General features: G+C 37.3%; 1 protein-coding gene across 1 annotated transcript; it reads right to left on the minus strand.

Annotated features, from left to right (window-relative positions):
* Positions 1–250: 250 nt before the first annotated feature.
* On the minus strand, positions 251–955 carry LOC125498668 (uncharacterized). Its single transcript, XM_048646920.1, has one exon. It carries the CDS (start codon positions 953–955, stop codon positions 251–253), a length of 705 nt encoding a protein of 234 aa, XP_048502877.1.
* Between the last annotated feature and the right edge of the window lie 16398 nt (positions 956–17353).

The following is a 17353-nucleotide window of genomic DNA, read 5'->3' on the forward strand; positions in this document are numbered from 1 at the left end:
TGAAGCTTAACAAAGCATGGCCAGTCGTGGAATCTACTAGTCTATCTAACTGGGACATGCTATGTTGAGATCAGTGTAGTCCACACACATCCTCCATGTGCCATTAGGCTTTGGTACCATGACCACGTTGGCTATTCTTTTTTTTTTTTTGCAATTCAAAGTTGTTATTGATAACAAAAAAAAAAAATAGGGGTTACAATTAAAAGTGAATGGAGCAACAGGCTACCTCCAAACACCAGACAAATAAAGCCTACATCAAAAGTAGCCTATATCTATCATTCTCATTACAATTACAAGCTACTTTGAACAGAACTTCCTGAATTACAGCAGGGGGACTCAGATTAGTGCCCTTAAAATGCTTACAGTTTCTCTGAAGCCAAATAGCATACAAGCACTCAGTATAGAGCATCACATACAACTTGTCTTTACTTCTCTTGCTCCTAGCTTTCTGAATAGCCCTCCTTAGTTCACCAACAGCAAAATTCACAGGAGATAGCCCAAGGTAATGAAGAGTTGTAGCCCATACAGACTTGCTATAATCACAATCAAAGAAGAGATGCTGCACACTTTCATCTTGGACTCCACATAGTTTGCATAGAGTGATGCAATCTCTGCTCCATTTACTCACTTTATCTGTAGTTGTCAGTCTACTCAGAAGCGCCAGCCATAAAATGAACTTACTTTTAGGCGTGGCTTGATTGTTACAAATGAGTCTTCTCCAGTTTACTCTCTCAAAATTCTCTTGCATCTGATTGTAAGCTTTTTTAATACTGAATTTCTGTATATTACTCACTTCCTCCCAACCACCTATATCCCTCAGCAGCTCCCTGGTGTCTAAGATTTTCCTCAATAGCCAAGAAGTGTTACTATTAATAGTAACATTCTCAATAGTGCCTCTTTTGATATAGTAAGCATGAACCCAGCGCACCCACAACTTATCTTGTTGGCTATTCATTCTAGATAATAAGTCTCTCTAATAAACTAAGATTTCAACAACTTATGTACTTCTTGGTCGACCGCCTGATTTATGGCTTGCCTTAAATGCCTCTTCTTCTAACAAACTGGATTTAAATTTAAATCAACGTTTAGCCTGTGGACGACTACTTCTGGCCAATTCCCGCCATCTCCTCAACACTATATGAAAAAACAACTTCAAATTCCTTCAACAATCTTACCAACCCATTCTTCAACTTCGGGGTAAGAGAAGACCCAATCTTCAAAGTTCTTTCTGGATGGGCTTCATCTAATCAAATGTTCTCTGGAACCTCTACAGGATCTGAACGCTCAAGTGACGTGCCCATGATGGTCATCACTTCTTATGACGAGGGTGGTTCATCTTTGACGGGCATATACCTTCTCTTCTTGCTGGGAAGGTGGCTGATGGTTTGCTTGAGGGAGCAACCTGCGTCTGAGGACTTTCAGTCGCTGCCGTCAAAGAGGCCACTTGGTCTTTCACTATCTCAGTCGTTTTTCCTTCGAATTCGCGAACGACCTTCCCCTGATCTTGCTTCTATGTTTTCCAAGATGATGGTTTTAAAGCAGTTAGGTAGCATTCTCTGGCCATCAGCTAGTCCCCATACAAGGAACCAATTTGTCACCATTACACTAAAACTTCAGGAGCATTAGATGTGTGACTATAACTGCCTTAATATGATTCAATGTTGGTCGTCCAAGTATGGCATTGGAAGTAGTTAAATCGCGGATAAGCAAGAACTTAATGAACAACGTTCGAGAGGCCTCCTTCTCTCTAACTCGGACGGGCCGAGTAACTGTTCCCATGGGGTGTATAACTCCCCTACAAAACTCAATGATTGGATGGTGTACGGGAACTAAGTTAATCTCGTCAAACTTTAGTCTGGACAAATAATTAGCACTTATGATGTCCGTAGAACTTCAAGTGTCAATCAGAATTCTTCTTAATCTCAAATTTTATATCTTCACCTCTACAACTAAGGGATCATCATGTAGGGTTTTCAACTTCGCCCGATCTTGTTCACTAACTACCACATTAGGGAAAGGATCAACCTTTGTTTGATTAGTTAGCAAGACTTGGCCGAGCTCCCTGAAGTAGTTCTTGTGACCTTTATTAGTTGATCTACCAATGGCAAATCTTTCTGAAATTACAAGGACAACATCCTCGTCAGTGCTCTCACTTTCCTTCTTCTTACTCTGACGATTGTCCTTTCTCTGGAACTTCGTTCCCCCTTGAGGAGAGTATGAATTCATCATTCCTTGTCGAGTTAAATCCTCCAAAGCTCTCTTAAGGTGCTTACACTTATTGGTCTCATGACCACAATGCTTATGAAAATGACAATACTTGCTCTTGTCTCTATTCTTGTAAGAAGTCTTCATCTCAGCTGGAGCCTTGAGCTCATATTAATCCTTCATCTCCATGAGACTGGAGTATTGATCTTTTTTTTTTGGTAATTAAGGTTTAATATTAAGCCCAAACACACATACAACCTACAATTAAGAGAAAAAACTCTTAATCCAACACTGCTACTGGACAGACCCAGAGCTTACAATCCTTCAAGCCAACATTTATCAACTTCTCTAACATTTGGCCCTATAATCTGCATAATCCTATTCTTAATAGTGAATTTGAGCTCTGTCAGAGTATGAGCAACAGTACTTATTACATTATCCCAGCAGGCTCTATTTCTTTTTTGCCAAATGAGATACACCACAGCAGCCATTGTAGCAAGACAGACCTTCCTCTTGAACTTAGGACCTGTGTATCTTCCCCTAATCCACCTACACATTTGTAAAAGAGACTTACCTCCCCATGGAATCCCTATCCATCCCATAGCCTCATTCATACATCTGCTGCTGAATTCACAAGCAAAGAACAAATGATCTCTACTCTCAGAGTGAAGCTGACATAACAGACAGCTAGCAGAGTCACTGATGTTGAGTTGCTGTAGACTGACTCTTGTTTTCAATCTATTTTGTGCTGCTAACCAAAAGATGAATCTGTGCTTGGGCATACTATATCTATTCCATACACAGTTAGCCCATTGTTGAGTGAGGGGGTTGTGAGTGATGGCTTGATAATGCTTCTTGATGCTGAATTGAGCATTAGTCATCCACTGATCACTAGATAACTTTACACTAAGAAAGTTCTTAGCTTTGCAAATATTCTTCCAGGTCCAACTTACCTGAGCAGGAGGATCATAGGACCCCCAGTTAGCTTCCTTTATGTAAATACAGTTCACCCACCTAACCCACAGGTTATCTGGCTTCTGAGCTATATTCCAGGCTAGCTTGCAGATAGCTACCATATTCCAACTCAAAATATCCCTAAAGCCAAGAGACCCCCATTTTTTTTGCTTCTACACACATCTTCCCAAGCTACAGCACCAGGCTTGCTGTCATTGAAGGTCCCAGTCCAGAGAAAACACCTACAAATACTGTTGATCTCCTTCAGCACACACCTTGGAAGGATAAAAAGTTGACCCCAGTACACATGGATACTCATGAGAACACTGTTAATCAGTTGGCAGCTAGCAGCAAAAGAAAGGTGCCTAGTACTCCAAGCTTTAATTCTACTCACCATTTTGCTTATGAGCACTTGACAATCCTTACTTTTCAACTTAGTTGTAGAAATAGAAACTCCCATGTATCTAAGAGGAAGGAAACCCCTAGTGAATCCACTAACATCCACCACTCTTTGAATATCACCATCATTCATTCCAGCAAAAAACACCTCTGACTTGTGCTTGTTCACCTCAAGCCCTGAAGCATTGGAAAACATTTGGAACCCTTGCAACAAAGTATAAACAGACCTGAAATCACCATTGCAGAATAAGAGTAGGTCATCTGCAAAGCAAAGATGTGTGAGTTCCATTTCCTTGCAGTGGACATGCTATTTAAAGCCCTCCTGCTCCTGCACAAACCTAAGAATCCTTGCTAGCGGTAGTCCATTCCAAGTGCAAATAACAAGGGGGACATGGGGTCCCCTTGTCTAAGACCCCTTTGGGCTCCAAAAAAACCATTCAATGACCCATTAAGTATGATAGAGAATGTGGGTGTAGTAACACCCACCATTATCAACTCCACAAAAAAACTAGGGCACCCAATTCCTTCAAGCATCTCCTTTATAAAATCCCAACTCACTGTGTCATAGGCTTTTTTTCAATCTATTTTCATCATGCAACTTGGCCTAGCAGATTTCCTTTTGTACCATTTAAGAAGATCCTGACAAATAAGCACATTGTGCAATATACTTCTTCCAGCAACAAAGGCACCCTGGAATATTATTGAGGATCTTATTGAGTTTTTCACTTATCAGCTTTCTAATACATTTGTATATTAATCACTCTCAGTAGCTTCCCTGTCCTAAAGAAGTTTAAGATTGCATCAGTCACCTCATTACCTACTATATCCCAGCAATGTTTGAAGAACTTGCTGTTGAAACCATCAGCCCCTAGGGCCTTCTCATCAGGGATACTAAACATCACCCTCTTCACATCATCCCTAGTAATAGCTTCATTGATAACCTGAATGTGCTGCTCATTTAAGAGCTTCCCTTTATTCATGAGCATAGGAAATACAGTCTGCTTCTGCTCTTTGCAGGAGAAAAGAACTTTGTAGTAGCCTAAGAAAGCTTGCTCAACTTGTTCATGGTTGGAACACCACTCCCCATTCATCCCTTGTATTGCGTTCACTTTGTTATGGTACTGCCTGTGCTTCAGAGCTTGATAGAAAACCTTAGTATTCTCATCCCCATTGCTGAGCCATGTAATTTTAGACTTCTGTCTAAGATAAATCTGATGATCAGTTTTAGCCCTGTGCAGATTCTCTTGGGCTAGCTTCTCTCTTGTGGCCACACTACTATCATTAACATCATGATGCAACTCCTCCTGCACCTTCAGCAACTGCTGTCTGGCATTGATCAGATTAGCTTCAACATCCCCAAAACCCTCCTTATTCATCTTTTTTAATTCCATCTTGACCCTACTGAGTCTCTTCATTACCCTATACATAGCACAACCACTGATAGGCTGTTGCCAAATCTGACTTACAATCTCACTGGTAGCTTTGTGATTACACCACATATTCATAAAACGAAAAGGTTTCTTGTGCTGGATCTCAGGGTAAACCTTTAAGACCATTGGAGTATGGTCATTGTCCCCTTCTGGTAAAAAAGAAACTTCAGCTTGCTGATATTCATCTATCCAACCCTGTCTTGCTAACACTTTGTCAATTCCAGATAACACCCTATAGTGTCCATCTTGTTTGTTGTTCCAAGTAAAATGTCTCCCTGATGCTTTCACATCCACCAATTGGCAATAAGTTAAACACTCCAGCATGGGCCTGATTTCATTTATCCTCACCATAGAACCAACTCTATCCTCAATGTTACTAAGAGCATTGAAATCACCTAGTAACACCCAAGGCCTCCCATTAGAGCTATAAATAGCTCTTATACCATCCCACAGCTCCATTCTACTACTAACATCATTAAAACCATAAACAAATGTACACCCAAATTCCACTCCATTCCTAGGTTTAACCAAACAGTGAATGAATTGGCTGTTAACCTAAATCACATTGACAGAGAATGTTGTAGGACACCAACCAACAATTATTCTACCATTTGCATGACAATGAAAATTGTGAGTAAAACACCAACCAGGGCAAAGATTTAAATAAACCTTACCAAGGTTATGAGGCTTCACTCTAGTTTCTAAGAGACTAAACAGTTTAACATTGTGATTAGCAATAAAATTCCTAATCTCAACTTGTTTTGTCTTCCTGTTTAGACCTCTTATGTTCCAGGTCATAATATTATCCATTTGGACTAGAGGGCTCCCCCTCTACTCGTTGCTCTTGTTGCTATCACCAGTCTCATAATGGGGATCATTCTGGCTTCCCGTTCCTTCACTTTCAATCACAGTAACATCACCTGTAATCTCATTTGCTGCAGTGCCATTACCTTCTACTCCATTCTCCCCTTTATCAATCTCCATTTCCTCCTCCAAAGGCAGGAATGTATTGTGAACTGGGACTTCTACTATGTTGGGTTCATTAGTCCCTCTACTAGCAGTGACCTTAAAGAAACCCTCCTGGTCTATGACCTGTGTAGCCTTTTTCACCCACCTTTTGTTCCCCTCTATCTTCTTACACTTTTCAGTTTCATGCCCAAATCCCTTGCACTTGTCACACTGAACAGGCCTCCACTCATACTCCACTTTTTGAGTCACTAAGACCCCATGTTCATTATAGATCTGGATATTATCTGGTAGTTGTCCCTGGATCCCAACCTCTATCATCACCCTTGCATAGTTAAGCCTATACTTAGACTTAGTTGCAGCATCCATTTTCACTGCCTGCCCTATCTGTCTTACTATCTTAAATAAGCTCTTCTCTCCCTAGTACTTAAAAGGTAGTCTTGGGAGTTTGACCCAAATAGGAACCAAATCAACAGCTGCTTTGTTTATTTCCATATTAGGGTCCCATAATTTCACTATCACTGGTTTTTGATCAAAAAAATGGAATCCTTCATTCATCACCTTTAAACTTGCTTCAGTCGTAGAGAATCTCACTAGAAAAACTCCTTTCCCCAATACTGCTATTTTATCAATTCCATGTTTCCCCCATATCCTTTTGAAATACCCTTCCATAACAGAGATAGGTGGATTAGCACCTAGAACGTAACACACAACAGCAGACATCCAATATTCTATTTCCTCCTGTATATCATCAAGCTCTATTGAGATTATAGAAGGGTCATTTACCTTGTTCAAATTGCTAGTCATTCCTTCCTCCGTCACTTCATTCTCCACCCTCTGAGCCCATGATAGTCTAGGCGCACTCGTTGGCTTCTCTGCACTTTTGATAACGTTTAACCATTCTGAGAGAGTACTCTTCTCTATGGATTTTGTTATTGTATCATCCACACTCGACATCAGCATCTCCTCCACATTTTCTCTCACCACATTTCCAGCTATTTTCTCATTTCCTACAGCTGGGCTAGGGATTCTAATCGCTTCAACTCCAGTAACCTCATCTACTGATTTCGTTTTATTCACCCGCGACGATGAGGGTCCAGTTTTCTTCCCCTTTCCTTTTTGAGCACTCTTCTTAGCTCGTCCTCTTGCCATGGCTACAACGAAAACGCTGAAAGGAAAAGCAATGGAACAGTGTTCCTAGAGAGAAGGGAGAGTTTCTCTCTCTAAGGCATTTTTATTGTTGAGTATTGATCTTTGCTAAATGCTATGGGGTCAGCTGAATATTTAGATTCTTTTCTCTTGCTTCGCCTTAAAGAAGTGGTTGTGAAGGCTATAGTCCAAGTCTTAGCTTTTTTGGGGTTGCTCTTCTTTGGCCGAGTTACTTCTTCAGCTGTCTTGGACTCCGGATGCTTTGCTTCAACACAAACTCCAGTGGTGTGTGTAAACGCTTCAGTGTCTGTCAAGGCTTCAGCAAGAGTAGTAATTTTCATTTTACAAGATCAAATTTAAAACTTCCTGGCCTCAACCCTCAGAGGAAAGCATCAAAGGCCACACCGGCATTGAGATCTTGAATTTGTAGAGCTTCTAGATTGAATATTTTAACGAAACTTCAAAGGGGTTCTTTTGGTCCTTAGACGACCTTTCCCAAGTGCATGCTAGTCTTATGATCTTCCCGATTGGCAACAAAATGACTAGTGAAAAGACATCTGAGTTCAATAAAATTGTAGACTGAATTAGGAGGGAGATTGTTAAACCACTTATGAGCCACTCCTTCAGTGTAGCCGAGAAATTCTTACACCAAGTAGCATTGTCTACTGCTTGCACATACGTCTGATGCTTATAAGCGGATAAGTGATCGTATGGATCAGTTGTTCCATCGAAAGTTTTTATGGTAGGAAGCTTAAAATTTTTGGAATGGGGCACCTCCATGATTCTAGGCAAGAATAGAGTTGGCCTGTTTCATCCGGAGGGCTCCGAGCTTCCCTCGGTGGGTATGAACTCCATACGATACTCATTCAATATATGATTAGATGAGGTGTTTGCAAGAACTTGATGCCTATACACCATCGGCTACAATACCGTTTTCTCTTGTCTTCGACGAATAAGAGAGGGGCCAAGAATTTTTCCTTTTGTTATGGACTTCAATCTCGAAGGAGGATCTCTCAAATATGGAGTAGACCCTGTGGCAGACCGTTCTAATGTTGCGCGTCCCCACAAGCGGTGCCAAATGTTTTGAGCTACTTGACCAACAAGTAAACTGTTATCCCTCAATATGTTCTTCCATGAGACTTGTGCAACGATATCTTAGTGAGCTAACTCCGATCCTAAGCTCCATTCCCTAACCTGCAAAAAAGGGACCTACCCTGGAAGTTTGGGTGGTGATTCCCCCTCCAAAGCTTAAGTCAGGATCAGGAGTAAAAAGGAAAAATAGAGATAGAAAGAGAAAGCGAGAGAGAATTTTCACAGATTATGGGCACACTATGCTAAAAACGTTACCTTTCTCCTTATCTCAAAGGGAGTATTTATAGTGTTTTGGATCTGTTTACTGCTTTTTGAGGTCACCCTAATTTAAGGGGACTTGATTGGCTAGGCAATCAAAGCTTAACACGTGGCAAACAATGATTAAGTGATAAACATAAACCAATCATATGCCGCTGTTTTTTTTTTTTGGATTTGGACTGAATATTCTGTCAAGCTAAAAAGGTAGGCTAGCACGCACCTTTTCTCAGTAAAAGTCAGAACTTCAGCCTTCGTTTTCTTTGCACTTCTTTGAGAGGGGACACGTGGACGCTCCTGATGGATCCACGTGTCTCTTGAGGAGCCGTTGATTTTTAGGCTACAACACAATCCATACAAAGTATTTTCATTTAATATATTACCTTGTTTAATTCCCAAGGTATGACAACCAGTGGTCTTGACTTTGAAGTGAGAAAGAAGAGAGGTGATCAAAGTACCCTAGCCAACAACACATCGATTTTCTATGCAATGAGTAAGGTGTTGGATAACAAAGAGGGGAAGTTTCTTTGGATGTGGTGGTCAAGGAAAAACATGTAACACATGTCGAGGAGACCCACTTCATTTCTCTTTTCAGTTTGAGGAATGAATGCTCTCCACACAAGGTTCAACAAAATTTTATGGACATGATAGATGAGATTGTGAGTAAGTTTTGTTTGGCCAGTAGTTCCCCCCAAAGATTTGACAATGTCATCTTGGGAGAAATTTCTGAAGTAGACAGTTCCTTTCATCTTAAAATATGGATTAGTTCCTTTGTAAGGAACTTTCATTATTTTTCCTAAAGTTTCTTGGGAAAATTTTATTTCTTCCCCCTTAACTTCGGTAGTACATACTCCAGCAGTGTTGATGAAGTTTGTACAAAACACATCCATAGCTAAAGAAACTAAGCCATTGTTAAATGTGATTTCAAAAACGTATTCAATACCTTATTCCTTTGGGTTTTATGTGGTTCGAAGAGGTGCGAAGGAGATGATTATTGGTGAAGATGAATCGATTAATGGTGAAGATGAATCGATTAAAGGAACACAATTTTTGAAGGAACGAAAGAAAAAGAAGGAAGATGCATGTAACAGTAAATGAAGAGTTACACACATAAAATTTTAAAAAGATAAAATAAAAGTAAAAGAAAATAAAAATAAAAACTGAATCAAGACTTGATAAATTTGATTCCTATATTTTTGGGATTTTCGAATTTTATGATTTTTGTGGACTTTTTAATTTATGGAAAGAAAAAGAAAAAATTAAGAAACTTGTGCTATAGGAACAATTTATGCTAATTATTAATATGCTTCAAATCATCCATGTTTCTATGAGTTAGGTAAAAAATAAGGGGAGTATTGTGTGAAATTTGTGAGTGGCTTTATTCCTTTGAATCCATGTTTATATTTTGAACATCTTACTTTGCAATGGTCTTAAGAAATTAATCATAGTCATTTAATATCATATAGAGTAAGGCAAATCAATTCGGGCATGGGGGATTGGAATAGAAACAATTACTTATTAAGTTTTATTAAACCTAACTAAAGCCTTAATTTTTCATATCTATCTCTTTGCAGAGGCTTAGTTAGTATATCAGCAATTTGATTTTCAGTTTGACAAAACTCCAGTTTAATCAAACCTTTTTCCACAATTTCTTTTAGAAAGTGATGTCTGATATGTATATTCTTAACTCTACAATGATGCATTGGATCTTTTGAAATACTAATGGCACTTATATTATCACAAAAAATAGGAGCACAATTTAAGTTTATTCCGTAGTCAGAGAATTGTTATTTTATCCAAAGCATTTGAGAGCAACATGTAACAACAACTACATATTCTGCTTCCGTAGTGGATAAAGAAATCGAGTTTTGTTTCTTGGTACTCCAAGAAACTAAACTATGACTAAGAAATTGAACCATACATGAGGTGCTTTTCCTATTTACAAGATCTCTAGCATAGTCAGCATCATCATATCCTCTTAACTCAAATGTGTCACTTCTTGGATATAAAATTCCAAGATCATCTATTCCTTTAAGATATCTAAGAATTCTCTTTACTGCTATATGATGAGAGTCCTTGGGAATTGCTTGAAATCTAGCACACAAACCAACACTAAAAGCTATGTCTGGACGACTAGCAATTAGATACAAAAGAGAACAAGTCATACCTTTATATTTTGTTTGATCAATGCTTGTTCCTATGGAATCTTCATCTAATCTAGTTGAAGTTCCGATAAAAGTGTGACATATCGTTGAGTTTTCGAGGTTGTATCTCTTTAACAATTCATTTATGTATTATTGTTGGTGAATCATTATCCCTTTTTCAGCTTGCTTAATTTGTAACCCAGGAAAGAAATTTCACTCACCTATCATACTCATCTCAAATTCATTACTCATGAGGTTTGAGAATTCTTTTCATAATGACTTATTAGTTGGTCCAAAATAATGTCATCAACATATATTTGAACAAGAAATATATATGTTCCTTTCGATTTTAGAATTATTCTCTAATAGGAACTTAGATAATCTTTCATAATGACTTTACCTCTTTTAAAATTATTCTCTAATAGGAACTTAGATAATCTTTCATACCATGACCTAGGTGCTTGCTTTAACCCATAAAGAGACTTGTCAAGCTTGTAGACATGGTTTGGAAAATCATTACTTTCAAATTCAGGGGATTGTTCAACATATACATCTTCATTTAAATAGCCATTACAAAACACACACCTAACATCCATTTGATACAGTTTGAATCCCATATATTCAACAAATGTGATTAGTATTCTAATGACCTGAAGTCTAGCTACAAGAGCAAAGGTATAGCCAATTTCTTCTTGTTGATTATAACCTTTTACTATAAGTATAGCTTTGTTCCTTACAATAGTTACATACTCATCTAGTTTGTTTCTAAACACCCATTTTAAGCCAATCACTTTTTTTTGTTTATACGAGGGAGCTAGATGACATATCTTGTTTCTTTCAAACTCATTTAACTCATCTTTCATAGAAGTGATCCAATCAGATTCAACTCAGGCTTCTTCATGATTTTTTGGTTCCATCATTGATAGGAAGGCATGAAATGCACAAAAATTCCTTAACTGAAATCTAGTTTGCGTACCTTTGGATATGTCGCTTATTCTGAGTTCCACTATATGTGATTTTTTATTTCTCCAAGGTGTAGGTTTAAACTCCCTTATAGGAACAAGTTGTTCCTCTTCAGTTTCATGAGAGGATGATGAGCCTTTTTCAATTGTTCCTTTTTCAGCAATTGTTGAATCAGTTCCTTCAACATTTTCGTTTTTATTAAAAACAAGAACAACTCCATCAACTTGAAAAATAGGAACAACATTGTTATCAATGTTTTCATCTTCTTCATTCCTTTCCTCTTTTATTCATTCTGCTTCAATTGAAACTACATCTTTTTCATTTGATCGAACCAATCATCAATCTGCTTGCTTGAATTAAAGTTGTCAGATCCATCAAAGATTAAGTGTACACTTTCTTCCAAACACATGGTTGTTTTACTATAAACCCTATAAGCCTTACTATGTGATGAATACCTAAGAAATATTGCTTCATCACTCCTTGCATCAAATTTTCCAAGATTATCTTTCCCATTATTATGAACAAAACATTTACAACCAGATGTTTTGAAACATGTAATATTGGGTTTCTTGCAAAAATAAAGCTCATAATGATTGGTCTTATTATGGCACGATTTATTATGTGACAAGCAATATTAATAGCCTCAGCCCAAAAGTTCCTTGGAAGTTCACTAGCAATTAGCATAGTCGTAGTCATTTCCTCCAAAGTTCTATTTTTTCCTTTCTACCACACCATTTTATTGTGGTGCCCTAGGGGCAGAAAAATTATGATCTAGGCCATGGTCTCTTCTTAAGAATCAAATTTATGATTTTCAAATTCTTTGCCATGATCGTATCTATTATGCATTAATTTGTGACCACTCAAAATTTGAACTCTCTTTGCAAAGATAAGGAACTCATCATAAGTATCATCCTTGTAAGAGAGAAAAATAACTCAACTGTATCTCGAGTAGTCATCAACAATAACTAACACATACCTCTTACCACTTCTACTTTGAATTCTCATGGGGCACACAAATTCATGTGAATTAATGTCAATGTTCTTTGTGGTGCTCACAACGGTTTTAGATTTGAAAGAGGATCTAATATGCTTTCCTTTGGCACATGCATCACAAACTTGATCAATATGAAATTTTATAGATGGTAATCCCAAAACAAGATCTTTTGATTGAACTTTGTCATGTAATGAAAAACTAGCATGTCCTAGACGCTTGTTCCATAAGAGTGGATCATCTTCAATAACACTAAAACATGTCTAGTCATTTTTAGGAACAAGACCAAGATCCATAATATATGTGTTCCCTTTCATTGTTCCTTCCAGGATGACATTCAGTTAATGTAAATGATTAATCATTATAACTGTTAAATTTAACAACATTTCCCTTATCACAAAATTGGGAAATACTTAAGAGATTATGCTTTAGACCTTCAACTGAAAAAACATCATCAATGGAATGTGATGGTGACTTACTAACCTTACCCATAACAACTATGTTACCTTTCTTATTGTCCCTAAATGTCACACTTCCACCTTCATAGGTTGAGAGTGAGAGAAACTTAAATTTGTCTCTTGTCATATGCTTAGAACAACAAATATCAAGATACCAAGTGTTGTTCCCCCTCGCACCAACCTGCAAAAATCAACTAGTTGTTAGTTGTAGAAACCCCTTATTTTGTGGGTTCCTCTTCTTTACTAGCCTTTGTTTTAGAAACCATTTCATGTTACTTAATTTCACATTCTTGCCAATCATTTCAATTGTTGACATTGACTTATGTAATGACCTATCTTTCCACAATACATGCAAATTTTGTCACTACGTAGGTCAACATAGTTTTTAGGTTTTTTCCTCTTCTTGTGATTTTCAAACTCGAGACCTTATTTTCTTTTAGTCAGTGGTCTCTCGATCCACTTAGGAACAATTATCACTTTGCCTTTGTTTCCTGCAATAAAAAGTTCCTTCTTGAGATTACAGATTGTTCCTTTAATGTTATTTTTTCTTTTTTAAAATTTTCGATTTCAGATTTGTAACCTTCCAAAGGGGTTGACGTTATAACAAAGGAACTTAGAACATGGACAAATTCCTTTAGGTGTGCAACTTCTAAATTGAGTAGATAATTGTCATTTTTCAAACTTTCATAGTTCCTTGATTTTAAATTTTTTATCAAATAAGCCAAAGAACCTGCGTTCAACATCCATTCTCATTTTCTTATAATATTCTATATGTTCTTTACAAACTTTAACAACTTGTTCATTTTGTTCACAATTTTCACGTTCATTTCTACATTCAAGAATTGCATCATAAAGATCATAAATTTCAGTCCTAGTTTTTCCATCTAAGTCCGATTCAAGTATATGTTGGCTTACCTCAACATTTTCTCTTCATCTTTTTTTATGTAGTGTTTGCTATATATGAGGGAAAGATTTGCAGTTTCTTCATTTTGTTACCCATCTTTCTCTTTAGTTTTTGAATCTCCCCAAGATGCTATCATTCCCTTTCGAACGTTCACTTTAGAGAAAGGTGCCTTAGCTTCCTTATTCTTTTCTTTGGTCTTGTCGTTGTCCCAAAGTGGACATTCCTTAATGAAGTGCTTTGTATTACCACATTTATGACAAGCAGCTTTGTTAGAAAACGTTTTAGTTTTACCTGTGCCTATACATCTTTCGAAATTTTCAGACCATGAGTGATGCTTTATCTTCTTCTGAGTCGAAGTCATATTCACCATCTACTTTTAGGCCAATGGATTTTGACTTAGAGCTTTCACCATACTTGGTATCAAGGTGAAGCTCATGAGTCATAAGTGATCCGGCAAGCTCTTCCAAGTTGAATTGGCGAAGTCTATTTGTTTCTTGTAAAGCAGTGACCTTAGTCATCCATCTATCATTAGTAAGACTCCTAAGAACTTTTGAACCTGTTCCTATGATGAAATAAACTTACCAAGAGAAGCTAACTCATTGATGCTTGCTTTAGTCCATAAATGGTCTTCTTAAGCTTGCATACCCTACCTAGATTTTCTGGATCTTCAAAACCTTGAGTTTGTGTCATCTACACATCCTCTTTGGAGAACCCATTCAAGAAAGCGGTTTTGGCATCCATCTGCCATATTTCATAGTCATAAAAGATAGCAATTGCAAGAAATATCCTAATGGACTTTACCATGGATTTTTTTAAAACTTTTCGCCACCAACCTTGCTTTGGAAAGACTAATGTTTCCATCATTATCCGTTTCAACTTGGAAATTCATTTGCATCTAATGGGTTTTACCCATTAGGAAAATCAACCAATTCCCATACTTGATTTTTAAACCTGGAATCCATTTTAGATTTCATGGCCTCAAGCCATCTTTCGGAGTCTTGACTCTCCAGAGCATCTTTGTAGCCAATAGGTTCTTCATAACTTTGAGACAAAAGAAAATCAATATATCTCTTTCACAGAATGATTGTCATACTAGACCTACATTGGGGAACAACAGAATAAGTCTCTACCTCATTAGGTTGAGGGACTTCACACGGAGTATCTCCAAGTCGAACGTTCGGAGGTGCGTGAATTGAATGCACCACCTCATGAGCATTTTCATGTCGAGTCGCCTCTGACGAGGTTTTAACCTCATCTATTTGTTGCTCATCTCGAATTTTTTGAGATATACATTATTCCCACTTATTTTTCTCGAAATAAACTCCTTGTCAAGAAAGACACTATTACAAGTAACAAACACTTTGTTTTCGCTTTAGTTGTAGAAGTAGTATCTCTTAGTCTCTTTGAGCTAATGGATGAAAGGAAATTTATCGTATTTGGGTGAAAGCTTATCAGAGAGTAAAACATTTTACAAAAGCTTCACAACCCTATATTCTTACAAAAGACAATTTTAATACGTTTCCATTCCACTTTTCATATGGTGTCTTTTCTATTGCTTTTAATGGTGCTCTGTTAAGTGTGAATTTTGTCGTTTCAAGCACAAATCCCAAAAATGAAATATGAAGATCAGCAAGACTCATCATAGATCGAACCAACCTAGTAGAGTTCCATTCTTTCTTTAAGAAACACCATCTAATTGTGGTGTTTCTACTGGAGTCCATTGTGAAAAGATGCCAGAATCTTTCCAATGATCACAAAACTCTTGAGATAAATATTCACCACTATGATCGGATCGCAATGCCTTATTTTTCTTCCCATGTTGATTTTGTACTTCATTATGGTATTCCTTGATTTTTTTCAAAGGATTCCGACTTATGCCACATGAGGAAAACATTTCAAATTTTGCTTACATCATCGGTAAAATTTTGAAGTAGTTGTACCCTTGTAGACACATAATCGTGTCTCCCCATCTAGGATCCTATTATGAAACATACGGAGGACTCAATCGGTACGACCCAAGGGGAGAGCAGTGCGAAAAGGCATCTTAAAACTATTTCTAAAAGTGTTAAAGTCCTGTTTTAGTGCTCAATTAATTATTCTTGATAATTAATTATATTTTGAGCCCATAAATAAGTTTTTAGCCCAATCCTTTGAAAAAGCACAATAATTTATTTATGATAATTAATTGTTTTATTTTGATAAATAAATATTTTAAAATAATTTTTCAATTAAAATCGGATTTCCGGAGTCAAAATATAAAAGAAAATCATTAAAACGCGTTTTCTGAAAGAGCTGTCAAAGTGTGTCAAAAGGCCAGGCGGTGCGCCTGGTTCACCACCATATGCTAGACGCATATTTGTCCAAATGTGTGGGGTGCACCAATATGCACCTAACACGTGGCATAATGCCTCACACAGAGTCATGCGCTTGGTGCACTCCTCTGCGTGATGCACAATTTTGTTTTCTATCTTTTTAAAGCGTGTACGACATGTAGAAACCTGATTGGGCATAATGCGTCAGACACACCAATGTGTATTTGACACATGTGACTGTGTGATGCACCAATATGCACCTAACACGTGGCATAATGCCTGATTGTGGGGTGCACCAATATGCACCTAACACGTGGCATAATGCCTCACACAGAGTCATGCGCTTGGTGCACTCCTCTGCGTGATGCACAATTTTGTTTTCTATCTTTGTAAAGCGTGTACGACATGTAGAAACCTGATTGGGCATAATGCGTCAGACACACCAATGTGTATTTGACACATGTGACTGTGTGTCATATAGGGCCTGCGCTTGGTGTACCCTCTACGTGATGCACAATTTCTGTTTTCTTATAAATAGGCGTGATTTGTGAATCAAAAATACAATTTTTCCACACTTTGACATTCTACTTTTACATTACGACTTCAATACTTACGAATCTCTCTACCAAACGTCTCTACAAAACTGATACATTTAAATGATACATACACGTTCATATCTTCAAGTTTCATGATTGCTTGTCCCGAAGGTTGTGAATCTCGCAAACCAAAGCCACGGTATAATCATGAGGTTAAGGATTTATCTATTTTCTTATTAAAGTTACTAAGTATTTATTTTATGATTTAGATCTTCAATATAAAATTGGTCTATTGTACATTCTAATCCTTTTATTCCTTTTCGCTATTTATTTTTCATATTCATATACATGAGCAAGCTTCAAGATTGTTTTGTTTTATGCTTTAATCATCACCCCATATGTTATTTTTGCTAATCAAAGACCTAATATACTGTTCTAATATTAATCAAATAATTTAAAAAATCTGCTAGGTTCCGTGTAATTTGATTGCATAATAACATGTCACTAAGAAATAGTCTATTATGTGTTTCTTGAACCTACCTAAAATAAATATTTTTTATGGTGTATAAAAATTTATGTGGTCGTTCATCTGTAT

Source organism: Beta vulgaris, chromosome 6 (genome assembly GCF_026745355.1).
Source record: "Beta vulgaris subsp. vulgaris cultivar EL10 chromosome 6, EL10.2, whole genome shotgun sequence".
In the NCBI taxonomy this organism is placed as follows: domain Eukaryota; kingdom Viridiplantae; phylum Streptophyta; class Magnoliopsida; order Caryophyllales; family Amaranthaceae; genus Beta; species Beta vulgaris.

Bases quoted from the DNA above. Each gene is read 5' to 3' on its own strand.
- LOC125498668 (XM_048646920.1), bottom strand. From the start codon at position 955: ATGAATAGCCAACAAGATAAGTTGTGGGTGCGCTGGGTTCATGCTTAC.